The sequence below is a fragment of the Musa acuminata genome, chromosome BXJ2-10, assembly GCF_036884655.1.
Source record: "Musa acuminata AAA Group cultivar baxijiao chromosome BXJ2-10, Cavendish_Baxijiao_AAA, whole genome shotgun sequence".
Taxonomy (NCBI): domain Eukaryota; kingdom Viridiplantae; phylum Streptophyta; class Magnoliopsida; order Zingiberales; family Musaceae; genus Musa; species Musa acuminata.
The window spans coordinates 21,469,765-21,493,953 of NC_088347.1; the positions used below are offsets into that span (position 1 = coordinate 21,469,765).

Here is a 24,189-nt window from a genome sequence, read left to right on the forward strand (position 1 = left end):
AGAATGGAGGTGGACTCAGAGGAGTGCCACGGAGACATCTCTACTGATTGTGAAGAAAAGGGATACAGAGGCGAGGCGACGGATAGTAGGGCCATGGGCATGGCAGCGCCATGGTACCGCAGAGGCGGGACTTCCGTGCAAGTCATTGATCCCTTGCTCTCACGGAGGGAGAGCACTTGGTCGTGAAAGGGGCCGAGGAGGTGGAGCATGCAGAGGCAATCTCTAAGTACCGAGACAAGGCTGAAGGGCAGAGGCCAAGAAACTTCGTAAGACCGGTGTCAACAAGTTTCTCATCAAGATAGCCGTAAGTGAAAGACTTCGGGTCATGCAAGAGTGCACGACCAAGGAACGAAGCAGGCAGTACGCGGTGCTGTACCTTTGCTACTCAGTGGAGTAGGCGGCAGGGTTGATGGAGAAGACGGTACAATCCCAGAGGCGACCTCATCTATCAGAGAATTACTCCAAGTTGGGGTGAAAACTTCCTGCATTCCAGAAGTTCAATGGCATTGAGAAGGTGAATCACAGTAGCTAACTCAACGCAAGGAGTGCAAACACTTCAAGTGCTTCAGAAGTGTGAGCAAAGAGCAGGCGAAGACTAGTAACCAGCTCGATGCATGAAGTACAACCTCGAGGAGGCGGGCGAAGTCAAAGTAACCTTTGCCTTCTCAACTCTTAAGAGAATGGGCGAAACCGAGTACCCCAGTTCTCTTATCTATCCAGCAGAGGAGCTCTGCACAAGTTCAAAGACCCTTCGAAGATAATGGAAGACAATAGTTGTCAAATCCTCACCAACGGTGATCAGTGCTACTGAGAGTAGATTGTCCGCTTCATTTCCCAACGAAATGCCAATCGAAAGCGGAAGTGATGCGAACCTACTTGGATGTGACAACTAACTAAAAGAAGAGTCAATGAGCAGATTTTGTGGAGGAAGGACCCAAAACTTCAGAAGTTTGCGAGACGATGCTCGTTAAAGCTCCAACAAGCATCCACCCAGTTCAAGCAGCATGTGAAATTTTTAAGAGACTGGCGTAGTAAGGATGGTCTTTTCCTTCATTTGGCGGATCTGCAAGAATCAACGAGGATCAATACAACTCAGCCAACCCCACACCAGAGTCAGAGTCATTGGCGAGTTGAAGCAGCATGGCGGATCAAAGGTTCGACTACTCAGAAACAGAAGCGGAGAGCAACTGGGAGCTAGGAGGCGCATTGCAGCTGGAGCAGAAGATTGAAGACTCAGCAAAGGCGAAGAGTTGCAGTGTTCACAAAGGCTTCGACGAGGACGTCGAAGGGATAAGTGGGAGAGAATGTAACGGACAAACTTCTAAACAAGATGTTGGATGTAATGCTTATGTCTGTCCGTTGTCTTTTGGCATGTTCATGCCTTGTACAGCAGGTAGAGGGGCGGCCGAAGGCTAAATAGTCCCATGTTAGTTGGGTTGGTGGCCTCTTTAGGCTTGTAAATAAAGGTTGTGTCATGTGGACACGAGCGAGAGCTTTTCGGTCTGTAATGGACCATTTTACCCTTTGTTGTGCAACTATTCAGAGCTTGTAAAGTCTGTTTGTAATTTGCATTGTCTATGAAGTGTTTTTCGGACATGTTTGCTTGTGGATCCCGATTGAGGCGTTCTCTTTAACCCGTTCTCTCTTTTGTTGGTCCTAAGGGACAATGGGAGGCTTCGGGGAGGCTGACCTTTGCGGACGGACGCGTGAGGGTGCCGCACGCCTTAGGCAAAACCAGCTAAGGTCGTGACATTATGGTATCAGAGCGGGACAAGCACTCATAGAAACACTTGACATGCAAATGTGGGGGACCTAGCGGGGCTGCGTTGAGGGCAGTCAGCACACGCGCGACCGTTTGAGGGAAAACGGGCATGGAGATGTAGGGAAAAGAGTCGCTCAGAGGAGCGAGCATATGAGATTGGCATTCAGAGGAATGACCAACCCTTCGCGCAAGAGGCACCACGAGAACAGGCAAGCTTGGTTGAATTTGAAGCGCACAAAGGTTGGGATGGCTGAGTTTGAGCTACGGCTCAACGTTGGCAATTTGACTTGATGGTGCTCAAGGCAAGCAAGGCGCTTGGCAAAGGATGAGACCATGCAAAGTGGAATGAGTTGCTCAGCGACCGAAAGAGTTGTGCAAAGCTCACAGAGGTGAGGGGAATTGCTAACTCGAAGAATTTGGTACTCATGCATGGGCTTGTATGCGGACGATAGAATGTTCGTGGCCATCCCAAGGCGGCCGAGACTCGGCGCCATAGAGCATTGAAACTTTCTACAGTGTGTACTGCTACAGTGTACTGCTACAGTGTGGACCGATACAGGACGGTCCGCGTACCGCTGACCTATCGGACCGGTACGTACCGTCCAGTACGGCAGACCTTGAATAAAACAACATTCTAAGTGACAAATTTAAAAATAAAGTCATCATGATTTTCAACAATCTCTCGTTACTCTGTCTGGTGGCTAGCGTAAATTTGTGAGAATTTTTAACTTAATAATTTGATGGTTATGGACTGAAACTTTAGTATAGAATAACTAACAAACGTACAAATATCGATGAGCTTTAAAGAGCCAAGAATCAACTTAAACTTCCATCCTCTTTTCAGCAAGGGCAAATAGCAAGTAGATAGTAAAAGTAATGATGTCCACCAAAAATTTACGATATCATACATGTAAATATCTATATAAACATATACATCAACACACTTGGCTTTAGTATACTTTTGACAATAACAAGATAATGCTTGTCACATCATAGATCTTGATAATGGCTCTTTACAGACTCCGTGACTGCTTTTGGTCCAGGCTATAGAAGCTTTGACCTCAATTATTCCGGAAAAGATTTACCCCTCGCTCGTCTTCTTTCTATCCTTCATCCTTCTGACCTACATAGCAGGCAGTGGCCGGTTCCAAGAAACAGCTCTAAAAGGAAGGATGGGACTATTGCTGGTGGATTGATGGATCAAAAACATCTAGGCAAAACTATTAACAAATGAGATTCTATTCATATATTTCCACATTCATTCTTGCTTGTCATATGCATATCAACTTAACCTTCATAAACCTGGGTACAAGGGACACATTCTGAACTTGTAACCTGAACAAAAATTTGCTATATAAATCCTTCTTGATAGGTCAATGTATATTGATAACTATGATCTTGAGAATAATGCTCATTTTTCTCAAATTTCTAAGGATGGATGAGAATTTTCGAAAAGAGCACGCAAGACCAAGAAATGGAAGATGAGTAGGAAGAAGAATAAACACAAATTCAAAGAGCAAAACACAAGCAAGTTTGGTAAAAGAAGGCGTAATATATGTTTGAGTTAAGATGCATGGAAGCAACATTTTGACAGAAGAAGAAGATATAGTGACAGAGAAAAAAAACAGAGCGGTCGATTTGGAAAGTGTGCAGGTTATGACACTCAAGATTCTTAATAAATAAGACCACAAACGTCATCTGAGAGAACAACTTACCAAGTGATGATGAAAAACAGAACTTCCAATTTTGCAAAATGGGGTTGTTTAGAAACCTTGCCCTAATATCTGGACCCTTCAAATGTGTATCAAAATAGTGACTGGTATTGATAAATGGGATGAGTGCATCCATTAACATCCAAGGTCTACACTACCTAAAGTTTATAGTACTCTCTTTGACCCATTGCTTTTCTACCATCAACCGACATCATAGTACTCTCTCAAAGGATACTTAAATTAATGAGCGTAATTTAATCCTAACAAGCATATGTCTGGTCCATCCTATCAAATATGTTATCACTTTGACTATATTGTAAAAAATTGTATAAATCAAACAGCTGCTAATATGTATTTTTGGTGTATGTGTTATAACTCTTATCTGTTTGCAATCAAGAGAGCGTGAATAGATGACACCATTTGCATCTGCTCGAAAGTTGTTGAGAAGGAATTTGGCTGGTAAAACTATTTGTTAATAGGAAAGAACAAAAGGTGTTTCCTTTTCTAGAAAGTAGTCATCAGACATAGAATTGATTGTCAAGAAGAAACCCAAGTCAACTATAACTAAAATGCACCTTACTAGCTTGGAGCCAACAAGATGGCAGAAGAATTTACAATTTGGCGGACTGGTTTGCATTCACATAGATCCTCACATTTACATTTTGATTTCATTGATGGGACACAACAACTTTCTAACCCCAGTCAAAGACAAAGTTTTCAAGATGTGGAGGTTCTAAATGTTCTTTTATAAAAGAAGTGAAATTGCAGGATCTATCGCCTATCTGTCCAAATAAGATCATTAGAAATGCAACAAATGTTGACAAATGATAGAAACAAGCCGAGAAGGACAACAAATGCTCCTCCATCGAGAGCTGAAATAGGAAGCCCATAACAAAAGTTTCAATTGGAGCATCGAAACTCCAAGAACAACGAAAACGACGTCAATAATTAGCCCAATACGATAAAAGAATAAACAAGGAAACACGTCGCATCGGCTGGATCTCTTATGACACTCCAAGAAGCGAACTTTTTCGCACTCCTCGGATCTCACATGGATCAGGTAACTCCATTATAACAGAGAACCGTACGACAAGGGAACAGGATCGAAGAAGCAAACCAAACATAGAAGAAGGCTCAACCGACGGCATCAGTTCCAAACAGAGGGATCTATCAAGAAGAGGTGAAATCCTATTCGGTAAAGTGATTAGGGATTCTTACACGCGGTCGCGACCGAGGAAGGAAGGAAGTAAGGATCATGAATCCAACGAACGGTCAGCGCAGCTGCCGGCTCTACCAAATCGGCATCACGATTGGGATTTGGGAGGAGTCGGAGTTCCTCATCACTGGATGGAGGGCGGAAAGCTGCCTCAAGGAAGAAGACGCAGCCCATGAGAGTGACACTCGAACGTGCTTTTGGAGTGCGTGCGCCTTCAATTAAAATTAAATCCACTTTATCGAACAAAATTATATATATATATATATATATATATATATATATATATATATATACATATATATATATATATACATATATATATATATGTATAAATATATGTATATATATATATATGTATAAATATATGTATATATATATATGTATAAATATATGTATATATATATATATGTATAAATATATGTATATATATATGTATATATATACATGTATATATATGTATATACATATATATACATGTATATATATATGTATATATATATATATATTAAAATTGATATTGAAAATAGAAAATTCAGATCCAATTATGCCTTATATTAGTAAATGCTCGATTTCACACCACATTGAATGGCAACTATGTTTTCTTATTTTTCTATTGAGCAAGAAAATTAACATAAATATGGGGAGGGGAACAATTACAACTGCATGCATGCTGTGGAGACCAAGCAATAAGAATTGACCAAAGCAATAGCAACAAGGCAGAAACCGACAGCAGAGTCCACAGGAGCAGGTGATGAGCACAGGACTCGAGCGAGTCTTGTGCATGGATCATCTACTCCATCTGCTCCACCACATTCTCCGAGTACCACTTGTAGCTCTCCGCCAGCCCTTCCCTGAGAGAGACCTTGGGTCTCCACCCCATCGCCGCCAGCTTTGAGCCGTCGACGAGCTTCCGCGGCGTGCCCGCCTCCCTTATGCTCACCTCCCTCCCGCTCCCCACGTTGACGATCTCCACCCCCGAGTAGCGGTCCATCAGAAACACCGACGAGGTCGTCGACGTGGAGGAGCTTGGCTTCATGCCCCACACCACCACCTGCTTTGCTCCCGAGGCCTTGGCTTCGTGGAAACGACGGAGCAGCGCCGGGAGCACGTGGGAGTTCTCCGGGTGGAAGTTGTCGTGGGGACCGTAGAGGCTGGTCGGCATTGCCCAGATGGCGTCGAGGCCGTGCTGGATCCGGTACGCCTGGCACATCTCGATGCCGGCGATCTTGGCCACCGCGTACCACTCGTTGGTGGGCTCGATGGGGCCGGAGAGCAGGGCCGAATCCGGTATCGGTTAGGGCGAATACTTGGGGTAGAGGCAGGAGGAGCCGAGGAAGGGGAGCTTGCGGACGGAGCCGCCTCAGGCGCGGAGGCCGGCGCCGATGATGTTGGCCTGGATCTTGAGGTTAGTGGCGATGAAGTCGGCCGGAAGGTGTCGTTAGCGTGGATGCCGCCGACCTTGGCGGCCTCCACGATCACGTAGCTGGGCAGCTCCGCGGCGAAGAGGCCCTTCACGTCCGACTGGCGGGTGAGGTCGAGCTTGGCGTGGGTGCGGGGGAGGAGATTGGTGAAGCCCAGGGAAACGAGCTTGCGGTGGACGGCGGAGCTCACGAGGCCACGGTGCCCCACGACGAACACTTTCGCCGTCCGGTCCGACAGGAAAGATCCAAACAACCCCGAGTCCGCGAAGAAGACAAAGAGATAGATTAGAGTTTGCATGATAAGCAAGATCGATCATGTAGGAGAGCGAAGAGGGTTTGCCTGAGTCGTCGAGACTTCCCATGTCAGCCAAAGCAGGTGGCGCAAATGGAGACCGCGGAGGGTGATGGTGCGGAGACCGGAGAGAGAGTCGGGCATATATTGACAGATAAAGAGAGACATGAGGAGGAGGAAGGCGGGAAGAACAACAAAAGCAAGCCTCCCAAGAAGTCAAACTGCACTCTTAGTCAAACCTTATCTAATCATAACTATTGCAATGCAAGGGATCTTTTGCTGACCAAACATGCAAATGTATGTTCTTTCCATCAGTACACTGACGGATGAACATTCCATGTCTTGTACAAGCTCGCTGTACTATTGACCATGAGCAAAGGATTAAGACTTGATTTGCTTGTAAGATCGAAATCCAGCTGCATGGATGCACAAACTCAATGGATTGAGAGTAGTTAGCATATGGGAGGGTCAAGAATTCACATGCTATGTGATTCCAACTCTGGTCTGTTCCTGTGGGAGTCACGAACTGCTGGCCATTGCATGAGACTAAGATATCAGCAGTTGACTTGTTCATAGGGTATCATCAACAGGTTCAAGAAGAGAAGAAAACCAGGTGCTTCAGCATCATGTGATTTAGGAACTGATGCATGCTCGACGATGGAAGAGATGACGGTCATCAGGTAGGTCTTGAGTTGGTGCGAAGCTTCTACAAAGAAGAAGAGAACATGGCCGTACCATTAGAATCCGACATCAGCATCAGATCGAACACCCTGAAGGCGGCATCCAAATCGTGGCACCTCCTCGAGCACACGTCGCGGCCGCTGCGTTCACTGCGCAGCGAGCGTGAATCGGTCTTCCCATGACGCAGACCGAGATGGCGCTGCAGCCTCCGGAGTGCATCACTGCGTGCCAAGTGTCTGTGAGTCTCAGGGGGATTTTGTAGAACCGTAAGCCTGCGTAGTGGATCTGGGAGTTCTTGCAACACATGGCGAGGAAGGACTTGGCTGTGAGGAAGTCAGAGGCACGGCCAGCCTTGAGGAGGACTCAGTGGAGCTGGAACGTGAAGAAGGAGACAGGAAAGAAGGATTTGACGAAGCTAATCAAGATCTTATATTTAAGAGATAGAGAACACAACGAATCCGTTGTAGTCTAGTTGGTTAGGATACTCGGCTCTCACCCGAGAGACCCGGGTTCGAGTCCCGGCAACGGAAAATAATCTTTTTGTTTTTCTTAATTTCTTTTATATATGCTATTTATTTTTTTTATTATAAATACTATTAAATTTATTTTTTTATATCAATTTCCTTTGTAAACCCATTTTTCATACCATTTATTTATTTATTATATAAACATTATTTTTTGTCTTTACATTCCATTAATTTGTTTCCCATTTCTCCTTTGACAAATCAGATATGATTTCATTTTTTATATACCATTAAATCCTTTCTTTTTTCTCAGTTTATTTTGTACACCTTTTTTATATTCCATTTATTTATTTATTTATATATTCTACAAATGCTAATTGTTGTCTTTATACACAATTAATTTGTTTTCCCTTCTCCTTTCAACAAAGCATATATATATATATATAATGAACAAAATATTTGTAGAGTAAACCATATGGTTGTGTGCATCTTAAGAAAAGAATGCTTAATTTGAGGAGTTCTTGGATATAATTATAAGCAACTTACACTAATTAACAAGCGAAAGAAACATCACTCCCTTAATGTCTCTCTCCTCCTGCAGTACAAACCGACAGAGCCATGCAAGCATATGATCATGGGTTCAATTGAGATCTCCTTCCATCTTCACCACTCTTAGAAGAGTGAACAGTACAAGGAAGCTGACACAGGCATCACCTTCTTCTCATGTACTTCCTCCAGAGAACATGTTCTTCCCATTCCACTACAGTATAAGCTTTGGCCTTCCCACAGCCTTTCAGCCTCCAACCACATCGACCTCATTTGCCAACGTATGAAGCTTTTCTTTCAGGCAGCGTGCGTTTACTGTGAGATCTGCGTGCAGAAAAGGGTGAGCACTGCAAGGTGGTGAAGCTTTTGAGGAGTAGCAGTGTTCATAGAGTGGATCGATGATGCTCCATTTACCTGAGCTTTGAGGATTCGACGGTCGTGAGAAGGCTTTGCATCAGATCAACCTGAGCTCGAAGAGAGAGCACGTAGTCTAAGGTTTCATCCAACAAGGAGAACCCATCCATGGACTCACCCCCGGGCACAAGTCTTTTGAGCTGTTGAGTTCTCTTCTCCACCAACGTCCTCGCAAGAACACCACTTTGGTTCTTCTTCTTCTTTTGCCTCCTACAGAAAACCCTAAGGCTCCTCCGCACGATCTTCCTGCATCTTGGGATCTTCCACGAGCTATAGCATGGCTTCATCAGCCTCCTCTCGTACTGCTCTCCCAGGATAAGCTGAAGGAAGGACCGGTTCTGCTGCTCCTCGGAGATGCCTGCGATGAGACCACGAGTCCATTTCCTGCTGCCCCTGGCGACGGCCATGGCGACGTCGGCCGAGAGCTTGATGGCGTTCTTCCTCTCTTGGATTCCCATGCTATTGGTCGACACCGCAGATGCCTGGAAGCCAAGCAGCATTTGCTTGAGGAAAGCATGCTTGAATGCTTCTGTGACTTGCATGGCTGCGACACTGAAAGACAAAAGGCAGGAGGGAGAGAAGGCAGCTACACACGCTGAGATGTATATGAAGTGGGTTCTTGAAAGCATTGCATGTGGCACTAGCAGATCATGGTACTCCTCTTTTGTTTGCTTCCTCTCTCTCTCTCTCTCACATTCAATATCTTTCCCTTAGTCAAGGGGAAGAAGAAGAACACAGAAAAATAGCTGTCTTTTGGGATAAGAGCCTCCTATGCTGAGGTCTACAGTGGTGAGTAACAAGTGGCTCTTCACATATGGATGCACATGGGGAGATCATGTGAAAGATTGTGTAGGTATCAGAGTTAGGAAACAGCTACCAAGTGATCAGAGTGCAGAGAAGAGAAATGAACCAGCAAGAAGAAGATGTTGCACCTTCATGGAGAAGTAAGTGTGGGATGTATCATGGTGAAGCATTGGAGCAGAGGGGGTCTACTTGGAGGAGACACACCACATGCAATCACATGGTGACAAGCCCCACTGCTACAAACATTACCCACCTGTAGATTCCAACACCACAAAGAACCATGTGAAAGAAGAGCCATAGGGTGTTCATTGCTGGATCTCCCTGGCTAATCTCTAATGTAGCTTGATCACAGATCCTGTTCAGAATGCAGTAAGCTTGAAGATTGCATTAGGAAAGAGAAACATATGTGTGAAGGCATGAAATGTTTGCAACATTTATTTTCCAGACTGCTGTGGTCGAGTATTACTTGGCTTGTAAGAGATGATGCATTTGCAGGTGAAGAAGGAGGGGGATTAAGGCTTTAAGACAATATACTGCTTCTTCAACCTTTTTACTTTGAAGAGAAAAAGAAAAGAGTTCATGATGTGGCTGCTCAACCTTTCCAAAAGAAAATGAAATCTCACATGGCATCCACATTCTGGCTTCTCATCTTTGGAGCTTCATATGGAGGGAAGGAAAAGAACCATGCATCATTAATTTATGCATGTCACTTGAGTACCCCATACTGTTCCTTAGGGCCAGCAATGGATTTAAAGAATCCATATGTCTGAAACTTTCTTCTTCTACTTGAAACAATGAAGAGACTGGGAGCAGTGTGTTTCCAGTCCTCTTAATCCCAAGACTGCTCTTGTTCTGTGTGTTGTCATCATGTGTTTGCTTGCTTCTCTTTACTACATACACATCATATCAGTATCAACATTTTCCAGAAGACTCAAATCTCTCTGTATCATCTTTCATCAAATTCTCTGCAAGCTAGTAGTTTATTTAGTGACTAAGCCAAAGAACTAATACTACAGCAGATGCTGATATCAGCTGAATTCCTATTAATGATCTCCATGTAAAATCTTCTCAGATTAACAGCTGAAATAGCAATCAAAGATTCTCCAGGATTAGCTATATATGAACCACTGGGGCTTTGTTTCATCCCATTTAATTACATATTGAGAACACAAGGGGATGGTAGAGTCAAAACTAATGGAAGGTTTACTGTGTGCTTAGGGAGTGCCCTAAACCACAGTGTTCTTAACACATGGATGGGCTCCCCCTGTCCCAACAAAGGCATGCATCCTTCCAGGTTCAAATTTGCTCCTACATTGAGTCACTTTTTGGAAGATTTGCCAAACTAATGAATCATGGATTGTGTAAATACACTAGCTATATTTTTTCTAATGACATCAAGAGCCAAACTATCCAGCCATTTGATTGCTCCCTTGGTGTTTCTATTTCCCCTTGAAACATGGGAAGGTCTGTCAGATGCAGCAGAGTGCAATACAAAGAATAGGACTTTGTCCTCAGTGCTTGTTTCTAAGGAGTTGTGTTTATTCCAATGCAAAATGTAAAGTAATTCCTTTTTCTTTTTCTCCTTTTGTACCTTTTCTTCTTATTTGGGGCACTATCTTAGACTAAAATTCTTCTTATATTTTTCAGAAGAATCATGTATTTACCAAATACAAGAAATTATTTCAATGCCATAAATTAAACAAAACAAAAAAGGTAAAAAAATCTCTTATAATATTCATCACAAACATTAGCATTTTTCAGTTAGGTCAGTGAAGCTTTCAAGAGCTTCTCTATGCACATTATCATATGATAGTTGAATAATCCAGTGAGTGCAGGATTCATTATGACATATCTTCATCACTAAGATGCCAAAAGCATAATAAATATGCATGTTTGGGACCATATAAAGTTGCTTTAGAATGTAATTGGTGAGATGCATTGATAGCATACGTAATGAATTCCAAACAATCTATGCCAAGTTAAGCTTGATATATACTATATCTGTACGAAATTACTGTCACTGAAGAACACCAAAAGCCTCCTTCCCTGTCTAACACAACCTGCATGCTCACGACACAAGATGAAGTCTTTCCAAAGAACCTTTAATTCACTGTACTGGTGATCTGTGGTAGCGAGCAAATGGGCCATGCAAGAGTACCAGAGGAATCTACTCGGTTCCTTCTTGGACTCTACAATGGTGACGAAGGACACTCATATTTTGGTTACACACAAGTATAATGTCTCATTGAAATCACATCAATACAGTCTGATTCACATGCATGGATCGGAATACAGGTGGTTTTATCATAGCTATATATGAGCATAAAATTTTGAGCACTGCAATGCACTGTGTTCTTGAGAACCCAAGCAAACACTCTGAGCTCACTTCATCTTTGCCACTGCCGTACAGTTTTAGATTAAGATTCTCCTCCAGACAAGCCATAGAACCCTTCTGACACAGGGGACTTCGGGTGCAGGTCACGAAGCATGTTGAATGAAGTCATGTGAAAGTGAGAACGGAGTCTCACTCACTGATACTGCTGCAAGAGGAGTGCCATGCATGAAGACAGGATGTGTCATGTCTGCAAATACCTACACCTTTGTCTACTGAGCTGCAAGGCTTACTCTCCTCTCTTGTGATGTGGTCCAAATGATATGAACAAGACCTGACTTGCTTGCAGAAACAGGCCAGACTGCAACGGACATGGAGTGGATCAAGTTACCTTACAGCACAAAAGCTTCCGACTTCCCTCTAATGACTTAGCATTAGAAGGCCAGGAAAGACACGCAGAAAGTGTTTAACATTTAATTCATAGTTATCTAGGTAATTATTATGATTCAATAGTTATAAGGTGATCTCAATAACTATCTCATGATCTAGTAATTATAGGATGGTTACCACTAGGTTTTATAAATAGGATCATAGTTCATGAAGCAATGGATATAGAAAGTGTATATACTTGGGAATATCTTGTAAGTATTTTTGTCAATCCTCCTGTTTTTAATACTACGATAGTATTCTGTTTTTTTTCTTACTCCTCCATCCCTAACATTTATGGTATCATAGCATAGTTTCAATATGAACTGAGCATTATGATTTTCAATGACAATTTCATGTCTCAACCCTTTACTCTCATCTTCTCGGGCAAATGCTATGAATTTTGGAGTCTCAAGATAAAGACTCTATTCAAGTCTCAAGATTTTTGGGACTTAATAGAGAATGGATATACAGATCCAGACGACGAAATCAGGCTGAGGGAGAATAGAAAGGACTTAAAGGCATTATTCTTCATTCAACAAGATGTACATGAGACAATCTTCTCAAGAATTGCAACAACGACAACCTCAAAACAAGCTTGGTTGATACTTCAAAATGAATTTAAAGGCTCATCAAGGGTGATTACGGTAAAACTTCAAACCCTTCGTCGTGAGTTTGAAATTTTGTTTATGAAAAGTAATGAATCGGTATAATATTTTCTTTCTCGAGTGACTGAAATTGTTAGTCAAATGAAATCTTATGATGAACATCTTTCTGATCATATAATTGTTGCAAAAGTTATAAGAAGTTTAACTCAGAAATTTGATCATATTGTTGTCACAATTGAGGAGTCAAAAGATTTATTTACATATTCATTCGATGAACTAATGGGTTCCTTGCAAGCACATAAAACAAGGTTGAACAGGTCACTTGAAAAAAATGAAGAAAGTACATTTCAGGTTAAGGGGTAGTCTTCTACTTCAAAAGAAGAAAAAAAATCAACAAGAAGATAACGTGACAGAGGAGGATTTCGTGGTAGAGGAAATGGAAGAGGCAAAGGAAGAGGACACTTTGATGGGCATGATGAACAAGACAATCAAATTATGATCAAAAAATTATAGGAGTAGAATTTAATGTCAATATTATAAAAAGTTTGGTCATACGAAGGCAAATTGTTGGAAAAGAGAAGCAAGCAAGCTATATAGAGGAAAATGAAGAAAATAGTAAGTTGTTTATGACTCATTCACAAGTTTATAATATCTCAAATGATATTTGGTTTCTGGATAGTGGATGCTCTAATCATATATCAAGCATAAAATCAATATTTAGAGATTTTGATTAAATTCATAAATTGAATGTTAGACTTAGAAATAACAAGCAAATCCAAGTAGAAGAAAAATGAATAATTGAGGTGAAGACAAATCAAGGGAAGGTAAAATACCTTAATAATGTTTTCTTTGTTCCTACTTTATCACATAATTTGTTGAGTGTTGGACAATTGATAGATGATGGATATTCAGTCATATTTGATGATGGTTCATGCACTATTAAAGATAAAAAATCTGGTTTGATTATAGTAAATGTTCATAATGCAAAACAAGATGTTTCCACTTGATGTGTCAAATATTGAGAGGCATACGCTTGTTGCAATTCAAAAGAATGAGTCTAGTTTATGACATTTAAGATATGGACACCTTAACATTAAGAGTTTAAGGTTGTCAAGTAAAAAAAGAATGGTTTTCAGATTGCTTAAAATTAATACACTTGATGTATGTGAATGATGTATTTATGGTAAACAAAGTAAAAAATTATTTTCTATTGGAAAAACATGGAGAGCATTTAATTATCTTGAATTAATTCATATTGACTTATGTAGATCTATGAATACAAAATCATTTGGTGTAAGTCAATATTTTCTATTGTTTACTGATAATTATAGCTGCATGAGTTTGGTATATTTTCTGAAACTGAAATATGAAACATTTGATAATTTTCGAAAGTGTAAGGCACTTGTAGAAAGGCAAAGTGGTAGATATATAAAGACACTTCAGACAGATAGAGGTGATGATTTTTTATCTAATGAGTTTAGTTCTTTTTGTGAATAAAATAATATTTACAGAGAATTAACAGCACCATATACACGGAGCAAAATGGTGTAGCTGAGCGTAAGAATTGGACTGTCGTTGAAATGGCAAGAAGTTTGCTTAAAGAAAACAAATTTCAAATCAGTTTTGGGTAGAACCAGTTGCAACAGTAGTTTATTTATTGAATATTTCACCAACAAATGTTGTTATGAATCAAACTCCTTTTGAGACTTGGTATGATATGAAACCAAGTGTTAGACATTTAAGAATTTTTTGTTGTATTGCTTATGCTTTGGTGAATTCATAAAATCATCACAAGCTTGATGAAAAATCTGAAAAATGCATCTTAATTAGTTATTTCTTACAATCGAAAGCATATCGATTATATAACAAAAAGTTATGTTTGATGAAATGATAAGTTGGAATTGGAAGACCAATAAAGGTGAAACACAAATACAGATTCCAATAGAATTAGACACTCTGCAGAATCAAATGACAGATCCTGCTCCAACAAGTTCATCGTCAACCTCACCCAATAGCAATTCAAATTCTGATTCCTCAGATGAAACCCCTCCAAGAAATTTCAGATCACTAATAGAAATTTATGACTCAACATTTGTTTTGTTTATTTCAGATCCAACAACTTTTGAGGAAGCAATTGAAAAAGAGGAATGAAGAAAAGCAATGAAGGAGAAATCAATTCAATTGAGAAGAATGAAACTTGGGAGCTAATGGATCTACCAAAAGAAAAGAAAGCTATTGGATTAAAATGGGTGTTCAAAATAAAGTTTAAATGTAAATTATTTGGTTTCAGTGATAGTGATTGGGCAAGAGCTTTAGATGATCGAAAAAGTACTTCAGACAATGTTTTTAGCCTCGGATCAAGAGCTATATCTTGGAGTTCTAAAAAGCAAACAACAACTGCGTTATTGATATCGGAAGCATAATATGTAGCAGCAATATCAGCAGCTTGTCAAGCAATATGGCTTAGAAGACATCTGAAAGCCACAATTGCAATGATGAAGAATCCAACATTTCATGGAAGAACGAAGCATATAGAGATACGCTATCATTTCATTCGAGATCTTATAGCAAGTGGAGCCATAACGATGAAGTATTATGGAATAGATGAACAAGTTGCGAATATCTTCACAAGTCGCTTCCAGTTCAAAAGCATATTTATTTCATGTCGCATTTCGGTGTATATAACTATGAATCAAGGGGGAGTGTTGAGATTTGATTCATAATTATCTAGGTAATTATCATTGATCTAGTAGTTACAGGGTAATCTCAATAACTACCTCAATCATGATCTAGTAGTTATATGATGGTTACCACTGGATCCTATAAATAGTACCATAGTTCATGAAATGCCGAGGGAATCTCGATGACGTCCATCCAGATGTAGCGCCGAGGGAATCTCGATGATGTCCATCAAGATGTAGCGCGAATTTTGAAACATCAACAATCATCTGGGCCCATGGGCCTTGTTGTGGGAATTCGACGGTGCTCATCATGATCAAGCACAAATCTTGAGATGTCGATAATCTTGATGCAGCGTCGCTCTTTCGTTTGACGTGCTGATGACGACGGCTAGACGACAAGAGAAAACCAGCGGCGGCAGGATGAGGCCGCCACCTCCGCCCACCTAAATATCGTGGACTCATCGTCAACGAAAAGGACACGTTTCCACTCCGGTGGTCTCACTCGAGATGTGTGAGACGAACGGTGAGCCGCGCCATCCGCTATTAAAAGCCAACGGTCCCGATTGATAGATGGATTCTATATGATCCTCCGCGGAGCATCGCACCGTCCCAGTATTCCCGCATTCCAAGAATATCCCGAGCGGCGAGATCGCTTCTTCGTCTTCCTCCTCTCCGTCGTCCGTCCTCACCGCGTACGCGAAAGCCAATGGCCCGAATCGATCACGACCGTCCGCTCCTCGCCCCCGACCCCCCGACGCCGCTCTCCGATGCCATTTCCGCGAAGCCCAGGGGCGGGGCCCGGGTGCTCTGCTTCATCCTCCAGACCTTCGTCATGGCCGTCGCCCTCGCGCTCTTCTTCCTATTCGCTGGGGTCGCCGCCGTCGTCCTCCTCCACCTGTGCGTCGCTGGACGCGCCTTCCGTCGCCGCCGTAGCGGCCGCCTTTATTCGGTCGCGGTCTACGACGCCCCCGACGCTGCCCCTGTGCCCGCCGGCCTCTCGGCCGCCGAGATGAAGGGGCTCCCGATGTTCGAGTACTCCGTCATGTCGGCGTCCTCCCCGTTGCGTCCGCCTATTTGCGCGGTGTGTTTGGAGGGGTTCAATGAGGGGGAGAGGTGCCGAGCTCTGCCCCCGTGCGGGCACGTGTTCCATGCCCCCTGCGTCGACGGGTGGCTCGTGAGGTCGCCGGGTTGCCCGATCTGCCGCGCTCGCATTGGCGCGACAGCGTCGGAGCCTTCGATCGGCCGGACGGCCGGTGGGGTGGGTTCGATCGGTGGATTTTTGTAAGTAATTTCTGTTCGCTCGTGTTAGGGTTTCGTCATCCTTGTGCAAAAAAAAGGTTCCTTTCTCTCTTAACTTAGCTTCTTCTGAAACCAATGTCCTTGTGAAGCTGACAACTCCTGCAATTTAGATCTTTTGGTGCATTTGATGAGTTGCTTTCTCTCTTAATTTGAGTTTCTGTCCCAACAAAAAAAAAAGATTTGGAAGATGGAATCAGTGATGTTGTTAAAAGCAATATTTTTTCTGCCAAGTGCAGGTTTTTGTGAGCAATCAAAAAGTAAGCCTCCTTTGCCATTTATCATTGTTGTAAATGATGAATAGAAGAAAAAGGTTCCTTTCTCTCTTAATTTAGCTTCTTCTGAAACCATTGTCCTTGTGAAGCTGACAACTCCTGCAATTTAGATCTTTTGGTGCATTTGATGAGTTCCTTTCTCTCTTAATTTGAGTTTCTGTCCCAAACAAAAAAAAAAAGATTTGGAAGATGGAATCAGTGATGTTGTTAAAAGCAATAATTTTTCTGTCAAGAGCAGGTTTTTGTGAGCAATCAAAAAGTAAGCCTCATTTGCCATTTATCATTGTTGTAAATGATGAATAGAAGAAAAAGGTTCCTTTCTCTCTTAATTTAGCTTCTTCTGAAACCATTGTCCTTGTGAAGCTGACAACTCCTCCAATTTAGATCTTTTGGTGCATTTGATGAGTTCCTTTCTCTCTTAATTTGAGTTTCTGGCAAAAAGAAAAAAGATTTGGAAGATGGAATCAGTGATGTTGTTAAAAGCAATGATTTTTCTGTCAAGAGCAGGTTTTTGTGAGCAATCAAAAAGTAAGCCTCATTTGCCATTTATCATTGTTGTAAATGATGAATAGAAACTTGAATCTCTCACCCTTCTGTTGCATGTTGATGTGTGAATTGAAATTGAGAAGATATGTCATAAATATGTGTTCTGATGTGGTGAAATATTCTTGTAATTTGGTTCTTTTCCTTGATCTAATGAGCAATAACCATTGAAGAAGGTTACCTGAGGAAGTATTATACATCAAAAGAGAGATTTGGTGACCAAAAAAAGGGTAAGTTTCTGATTGCTCTTTTCAGATGCTGTAGAACAATCAATGAGCTGAAAGTTGAATTTTTTGAATACATAAATGCAACTGTCTATGTTTTTTTATCCACCTATACTTTTATCATGTTAAAGTGAAACTGTAGTCAACTGAGATATTGTAAGATATGCCTGAAACTAAAGTAGTCATGAATGTGTTTTTGATGAGAGCTGTTGGTTATTCATTTTGGGTTCAGTATTTAAAATCTCATTTCTTTTAGAAGCTTACTGATCTCTTTTTTACTATTGACAACCTTCTTGTAATTGATAATTCTTAACTATTATTTTACTATTTATAATCATAATATTATTAATTTTATTTTTTTCTTCCTCATAGTATTAGAAATATTTATAATCATATTATTATTATTCTTCTTCTAAGATAAAACCCTTCTATTATGCTATACTCATATGGTGTTTGCTTGAAAGGCAAAAATGCAACATACTGCATAAAAACTCTATGTAGATGTTTGATTCAAAAGGTTGTGAGACACATTATTTACGAGTGCAGCGTGTCATTTGCGTCCGCCGTTGGTATCTTTTGCTGTGATTGGGGCTCTGTCGTCCGTCTATGTTTTGATTGGGCCGGCCCAGATCACGTCTCGGTCCAAGTCGGAGCAAGAGGGATCTTCAACGGTGATAAGACATATTTTGGTCCCCAGATGAGTTATCACCGACGTCACATGCCACATCCCCACCAATATTAGAATCCCACGCCGTACGCTATCAGAACCCCGTGATGCACGTCAAGCCAGGTTCCGTACCGACACACTATGCGACACAACTGTCCCGAGGGCTCGGGGCGGTGCCGTCTGACGTCGCTCAGGCACCCCCCAAGACGCCAGCTCGTCAGAAAAGTCGTCCCATCCCACAAGGGTTAGCGGCCACACCGAACTAAGGTGCAACCAATCCTCGCATAATAGTATATAAACCCTTGGCCGATGCCCGACTAAGGGGGAGAAAAAACTCGATATGAAATACTCCATTGACTTGCTCGTCGGAGGGGCCAAAGTCGAGAAGCACCCGACGAAGGCCATTTTGTAGGAAGGCGGATACCTCCAAACGGCGAGCGCCTCAACCCGGGAATTGTCATCCAGTACATAAGGACGCGTTGTCATTCATCCCGGAGTCGAAGAGACGTATCCCACCACAAACGACGCCTGGGTCGACAAATTGAGAAACACTGATCAACATCCTCCCACAAGGGCCCAGTCGACTCCACCAGCCTGACTCTTACCCGAGTCACTCCAAAACGATCACCCCCGAGCGACGAGCGTCCCAACCCAGGAGAGCGGCGAGCGTCCCAACCCAGGAGATACCTTCCATCGCACAAAGGAGAGCAGTGAGTCAGCCCGGATCCCGACCAACGCCGACCAACATTCCTTCTCGAGCCTGCGATCACCTCATCATCCTACTCATCCCGCTAGAAGCTCCCGGCATCGACCCGCGTACTTAACCTACTCGTATACTTTTGTTTACTAATAAACAGAGAATCAACGATGGCGTCCACCAAAAGTCCAGCGGATCATGACACAGCCCATCGTACTCTCTCTCTCGCTTTTTCTCTTGGAAACCTTAATTTCCAGTCTTCTAATTGGTTCCTTCTGTGGTGCTTTTGATTTGATACGGGCGGGTGTTGGTGATCTTGTTGCAGAATCTAATTTTCAGGCTCCTCCAAAGCGTAAGTTCTGATGCGTATCTCTGATTTCTTTCCTTTTATTTCGTTTCCCTGTTGTTTTCGTATGTTGGAATTGCTTATTTCGTTGGTGTTTTTAGTGGATGCTTCAGAAAGCTCGCATCTAAATGTGGCTTTACGAGCAGAAGGATTTGAGGATTGAGGGGCGCATCATTGTAAGTAGTTCGCCTTTCTTTTGCCCCATTCTTTGACGTTGGGGATTAAGGTTATCAGTTCTTGCTTCTGATTTAGGCTTACCTCTGTGAACTTGTAGCATTGCCCTTTTGCACTGGCACAAGTTGCTAAAACGAAGTATTTCTTTTTTCTTCTTATTTTTGTATTGTAAGCTATGCATATTGATGTATTAAGGAATCTAAGAGGAGTTTGTTGTTCTTCATTTAAGTTTGAATGCATAAATATATAATTTATTAAGGAATTTTGGAAGGAGTATTCTATTCTTCGATTATGTGGAGACTGAGAACTTCTTATAGCTGAAGCATAGAAGCTTTCTGAGTGTTGCTAAATGCAACTTCATTTGTAGTGTGAATGTTGAGCTTTATCTTGGAGTAATATCCTCCTGGTAATGGGTTTTAGACAGTCCCAACTAAATAATCTTTGTACCATCTTAGATTTTTTTGATCAGCACACATATCACATGAGAAACCCATTCAATTGTCATGCTCTTCTGTCAGGCAAACTACTCGTAAGTACGTTGTTGTCTGGCTAATGTATCCTTTCTGCACTTTAATGTTTGATATTGAAGTATAAATTAATGCTTGTTGGTTGTTGTTTTGGGTCCACTGGTTTTCTCTGATTACATTGATGCACATATATGTGCATGTTTGGCATGCTGTGTTAATCTGCTTTAGCAGTCAACAGATCATTCCACATAGTGAATAATGCAAATCATAATCCTAATGAAAAAAGTTTATTGGGATAAGAGGCTATTTTCTGCACTCTGCAATATAGGAAAATATATTTATAATGTAACGCATTATAAATATATTATAATGTATTATTTCTCACGACTGTTGTGCAGGGTTTTGATGAATACATGAATTTGGTCTAGGATGAAGCTGAAGAACTCAATGTCAACCGGAAAAAAAAGAAAAGCCAGAGAACCATTGGGTTAGTCATGTTATTTGATACTTTTGATTTGTTGCTCTGTGTGTTCTCTGTTCCTTTTTATTTGTCCATCAGACCTATGCTTCTTTATAGGGAGAATTCTGTTGAAAGGTGACAACATAACCTTGATGATGAACACTGATATGGCAAAAAACGGTAAACTCCACTCCCGGCGACGCCCCCCGCACGTGGACAGGCGCGACGCCCCAGGGAGAGCAACTAGGGCAACGGTCTGCGTCCGGACGTTAGCCTCACTGAGCCCGCAGCCCCTTCAGTTGACCCAGCACAGTAGGACGAGACAGAAGTGGGTAGCGGTTGAAGCTCGCCCATACCCTGCGATCCCCCGTTCCCATACGCAACGTCCTCAGCGATGTCGGACGCCATCAGAGATACGACCCCGACCGACGGGATGGCGCACCCGAGAATGCCGGGTTCCCCTATAAACGTCCTCAAGCCAGAAGGAAAAGGGAAGGCTGAATTCCCCAAACAACCGCCATCGCATCTCTCTAACTTGATCGTCGGAGGGGTCGGGTCGAGCGGACCCGACCATTGTGCAGGTATCAAGCCGAGGTCTCCCGTCCGGGACGCGCCGGCGATCCCCGCCCGGGAAGAGTCGTCGCATCGCCCCGAGTCCGAGGCCGCACCCGACCACCCCGGTGGAGACGAGTACCGCCCCAGGGAGATCCCCGCCATTCGGACCCCCGAACGAGCCGAGACGGCCTCCCGGGTCACGGCTAAGAAAAAAAGGGTGTTTACACTAACTAAAAAAAGGTGTTTACACTAACATAATGGCGCTAGAAGGAGGGTCGGTCCGAATGTCAAGCGATCCACAGGCTCACTCCGACGAACCCCCAGCCATCCGGTCGCACACGACCGACGCGACGGAGGAACACCCCCGACAGGAGGGAATTCGGGACGAGCGCCCCGCCGCGACCTCGGAGCGCTATTGGCGATTATTCAACGATCCGGGCCTATCGCCTCCCGTCGCCAATCCCGGTGGCCCGTCACCCGTGCCACCCGAAGCCTTCTACGACCTCACGCACCAGGTTCGGGCCCTTACGGGAGTAATGCAGACCATCATCCCGCTGGTCTCTCCCCCGACGTCTTCACACTCAACCTTACCCCCACCGCGGCAACGGCCCGCCGCTCAAAACGCCGCACCGCTCCCCGAGTCTCCCGCTTCGCCTCCGCGCCGATCGACTCAACCCGGGAGCCGAGGAGCGGAGGAACCAGCGGCGCACCCAACGCCCGTAGCCCCACTTTCAGACTCGGCGGAGGGCCTGTGGGCCCAGCTACGCCTCGTAGGCCGCCGGCTGGACGAGGTGCAGCGCGAGGTTCGCCGGACCAGGGGAGACCCGGGGGCCGAACAACACCAGGGGTCCCCCTTCATCCCCGAGATTCAAGAGCAGGCCATCCCGCCGCATTTTCGGCTCCCGTCATTAGATGCCTATGAAGGTGCCACCGATCCGGCAGACCACGTGGCTGCTTTCCGCGCCCAAATGGCGCTATACGGGACGTCCGATGCCCTGATGTGCAGGGCGTTCCCGACAACCCTACGGGGCCCAGCCCGAGCGTGGTACAGCAATCTGAAGACCGCGACCATCGCCTCTTTCGACCAGTTGGCCAGGGACTTTGAGCTTAACTTCCTGGCTCATGCTAAGCCGAAACCGTCGGTGGCGATGCTCCTCGGGCTCAACCAGAGGGAGGATGAGCCCCTTTCTCACTTTGTGAACCGCTTCACCACACAAATCCGCGGGCTATCTGATGCTCACCCTTCTTTGATGATGCAGGCATTCATGATGGGCCTGCGCCCTACCCGATTCTTTTGGTCTCTGGTGGAGCGACCCCCTACTTCGGTTCCCGAAATGTTGCAGCGTGCGAACCAGTACATCGCTGCCGAGGCATGGATGGTCGGGAAGCGTGACGAGCGCAAAAGGGTCAAGCCAGAGCAGTCCCAACAGCAACAGCCCGCCACCTCCCGACGCAGGGCTGGCGGCCTCAACGATGCGGTACCTAGGTCCCCTCCTCCGGGCCTGAACTCCTCTCGGACCGAGATATTTCTCCATATTAAGGAGAAAGGCCTTCTCAAAGACCCCTACCCGATGAGGAGTCCGCGCGAGCTCGCGGACCGCTCTAAATACTGCCGTTTCCACCGGCAGCCCGGTCACGACACCGAGGAGTGTCGAGAATTAAAAAGGCAAATTGAGGAGCTCATCCGCCGAGGGCACCTCGGTTCATACCTCCGACCAGACAAGGAGCTCTCGCCACGCCCGGAGGGCCCCATCGAGCGACACATAGATGTCATAACCGGCGGGCCGGCGTCCGGAGGGAGTTCCACGGCGGGTGGAAGGGCATACGCCAGGGCCTCCCGGGCTGAGGATTCCAAACCTGAAAAAGGCCCCGAAGTCACCTTCCCGACTGAGGGATCTGAACTAGCCGAGCATGACGACGCACTGGTGATATCAGCCAGAATCGCCAACGCGCAAGTGAGAAGAATCATGGTCGACACTGGAAGCTCGGCCGATATACTTTATTTGGACGCCTTCCAAAAGCTCGGCCTGGTAAAGGAGAATATGAAGCCGGTATGCTCAACACTCACGGGGTTCACCGGCGCCTCAATCTCGTCACTAGGGGTCATCACCCTGCCCCTAACTTTGGGAGCCTTCCCGAAGGCAAAAACTGTGATGACCTCCTTTCTGGTGGTCGACCTCCCCACGGCATACAACGCCATCCTAGGACGGCCAACCCTCAACAAGACCCGAGCCGTCATCTCAACTTACTATCAAACCATCAAGTTCCCGACCCACGATGGGGTCGGGGAAGTGGCGGGGAACTCCTGGGAGTCCAGGCGCTGCTACTTGACCGCTGTGTCATTAAACAAGAGAGCAAGGATCCAACCCCCGCTGGAAGACCCCCGGGAGGGAAAAAAACCAACCCCCCGCCCCGAGCCGAAGGAATCCACTGTCGACTTGCCACTGGTCGAAGGAAGGCCCGATCAAACAGTCAAAATCGGGTCGGGACTCCCCGAAAAAGAGCAACAGCTGCTCGTCGGCCTTCTGCGAGTCAACTCCGACATCTTCGCTTGGACGCCAGCCGACCTAGCAGGAGTCCACCCGGAAGTCGTGCTGCACCACCTGAACATCTCGTCCGACGCCCGACCGGTGAAACAGAGGCCCAGGCGGCAGGCCCCGGATCGGCAACTGGCCATCCAAGAAGAAGTAAACCGGCTTCTGGCGGCCGGTTTCATAGAAGAGGCAAGGTACCCACAATGGCTCTCCAATGTAGTCCTTGTCAAAAAACCTAATGGAAGCTGGCGGGTGTGCGTTGACTACACCAGTCTCAACAATGCTTGCCCAAAAGATTGCTACCCCCTGCCGAAGATCGACCAGCTGGTCGACGCCACGGCCGGCCACGCCCGACTCTCGTTTATGGACGCCTTCTCCGGGTACAACCAGATCAGGATGGCACCCGAAGATCAAAAACATACAGCCTTCCTCACCGAGCAAGGGATATATTTTTACAAAGTTATGTCGTTCGGGTTGAAAAACGCCGAGGCAACCTACCAGAGGACGGTGAACAAGATGTTCGCCCGCCAGATCGGACGAAACATGGAGGTATATGTCGACGACATGATCGTAAAGAGCCGAACGGCGGAGG

General features: G+C 44.4%; 2 protein-coding genes, 1 long non-coding RNA gene, 1 other non-coding gene and 1 pseudogene across 4 annotated transcripts; 3 read left to right on the forward strand and 2 right to left on the reverse strand.

Moving 5' to 3' along the window:
* Window positions 1–5,340: 5,340 nt before the first annotated feature.
* On the reverse strand, window positions 5,341–6,493 carry LOC104000152 (probable GDP-L-fucose synthase 1; annotated as a pseudogene).
* Window positions 6,494–7,541: 1,048 nt separating this feature from the next.
* On the forward strand, window positions 7,542–7,614 carry TRNAE-CUC (transfer RNA glutamic acid (anticodon CUC)). The gene has a single exon. It is a non-coding gene; the product is annotated as a tRNA-Glu (tRNA).
* Window positions 7,615–8,030: 416 nt separating this feature from the next.
* LOC104000146 (transcription factor IBH1-like 1) lies at window positions 8,031–9,575 on the reverse strand. The gene is made up of 2 exons (XM_009422116.3): window positions 8,509–9,575; window positions 8,031–8,418 (listed from the first exon to the last, which is right to left on the reverse strand). The coding sequence occupies exons 1-2, from the start codon at window positions 9,135–9,137 to the stop codon at window positions 8,364–8,366; spliced, it is 684 nt and encodes a 227-aa protein (XP_009420391.2). The 5' UTR covers window positions 9,138–9,575; the 3' UTR covers window positions 8,031–8,363.
* Window positions 9,576–16,065: 6,490 nt separating this feature from the next.
* LOC135625658 (RING-H2 finger protein ATL56-like) lies at window positions 16,066–16,644 on the forward strand. The gene has a single exon (XM_065130739.1). It carries the CDS (start codon window positions 16,066–16,068, stop codon window positions 16,642–16,644), a length of 579 nt encoding a protein of 192 aa, XP_064986811.1.
* Window positions 16,645–19,262: 2,618 nt separating this feature from the next.
* Window positions 19,263–20,535, forward strand: LOC108951516 (uncharacterized). The gene is made up of 3 exons (XR_001975952.2): window positions 19,263–19,413; window positions 19,521–19,583; window positions 20,447–20,535. It is a non-coding gene; the product is annotated as an uncharacterized LOC108951516 (long non-coding RNA).
* The last annotated feature ends 3,654 nt before the right edge of the window (window positions 20,536–24,189 follow it).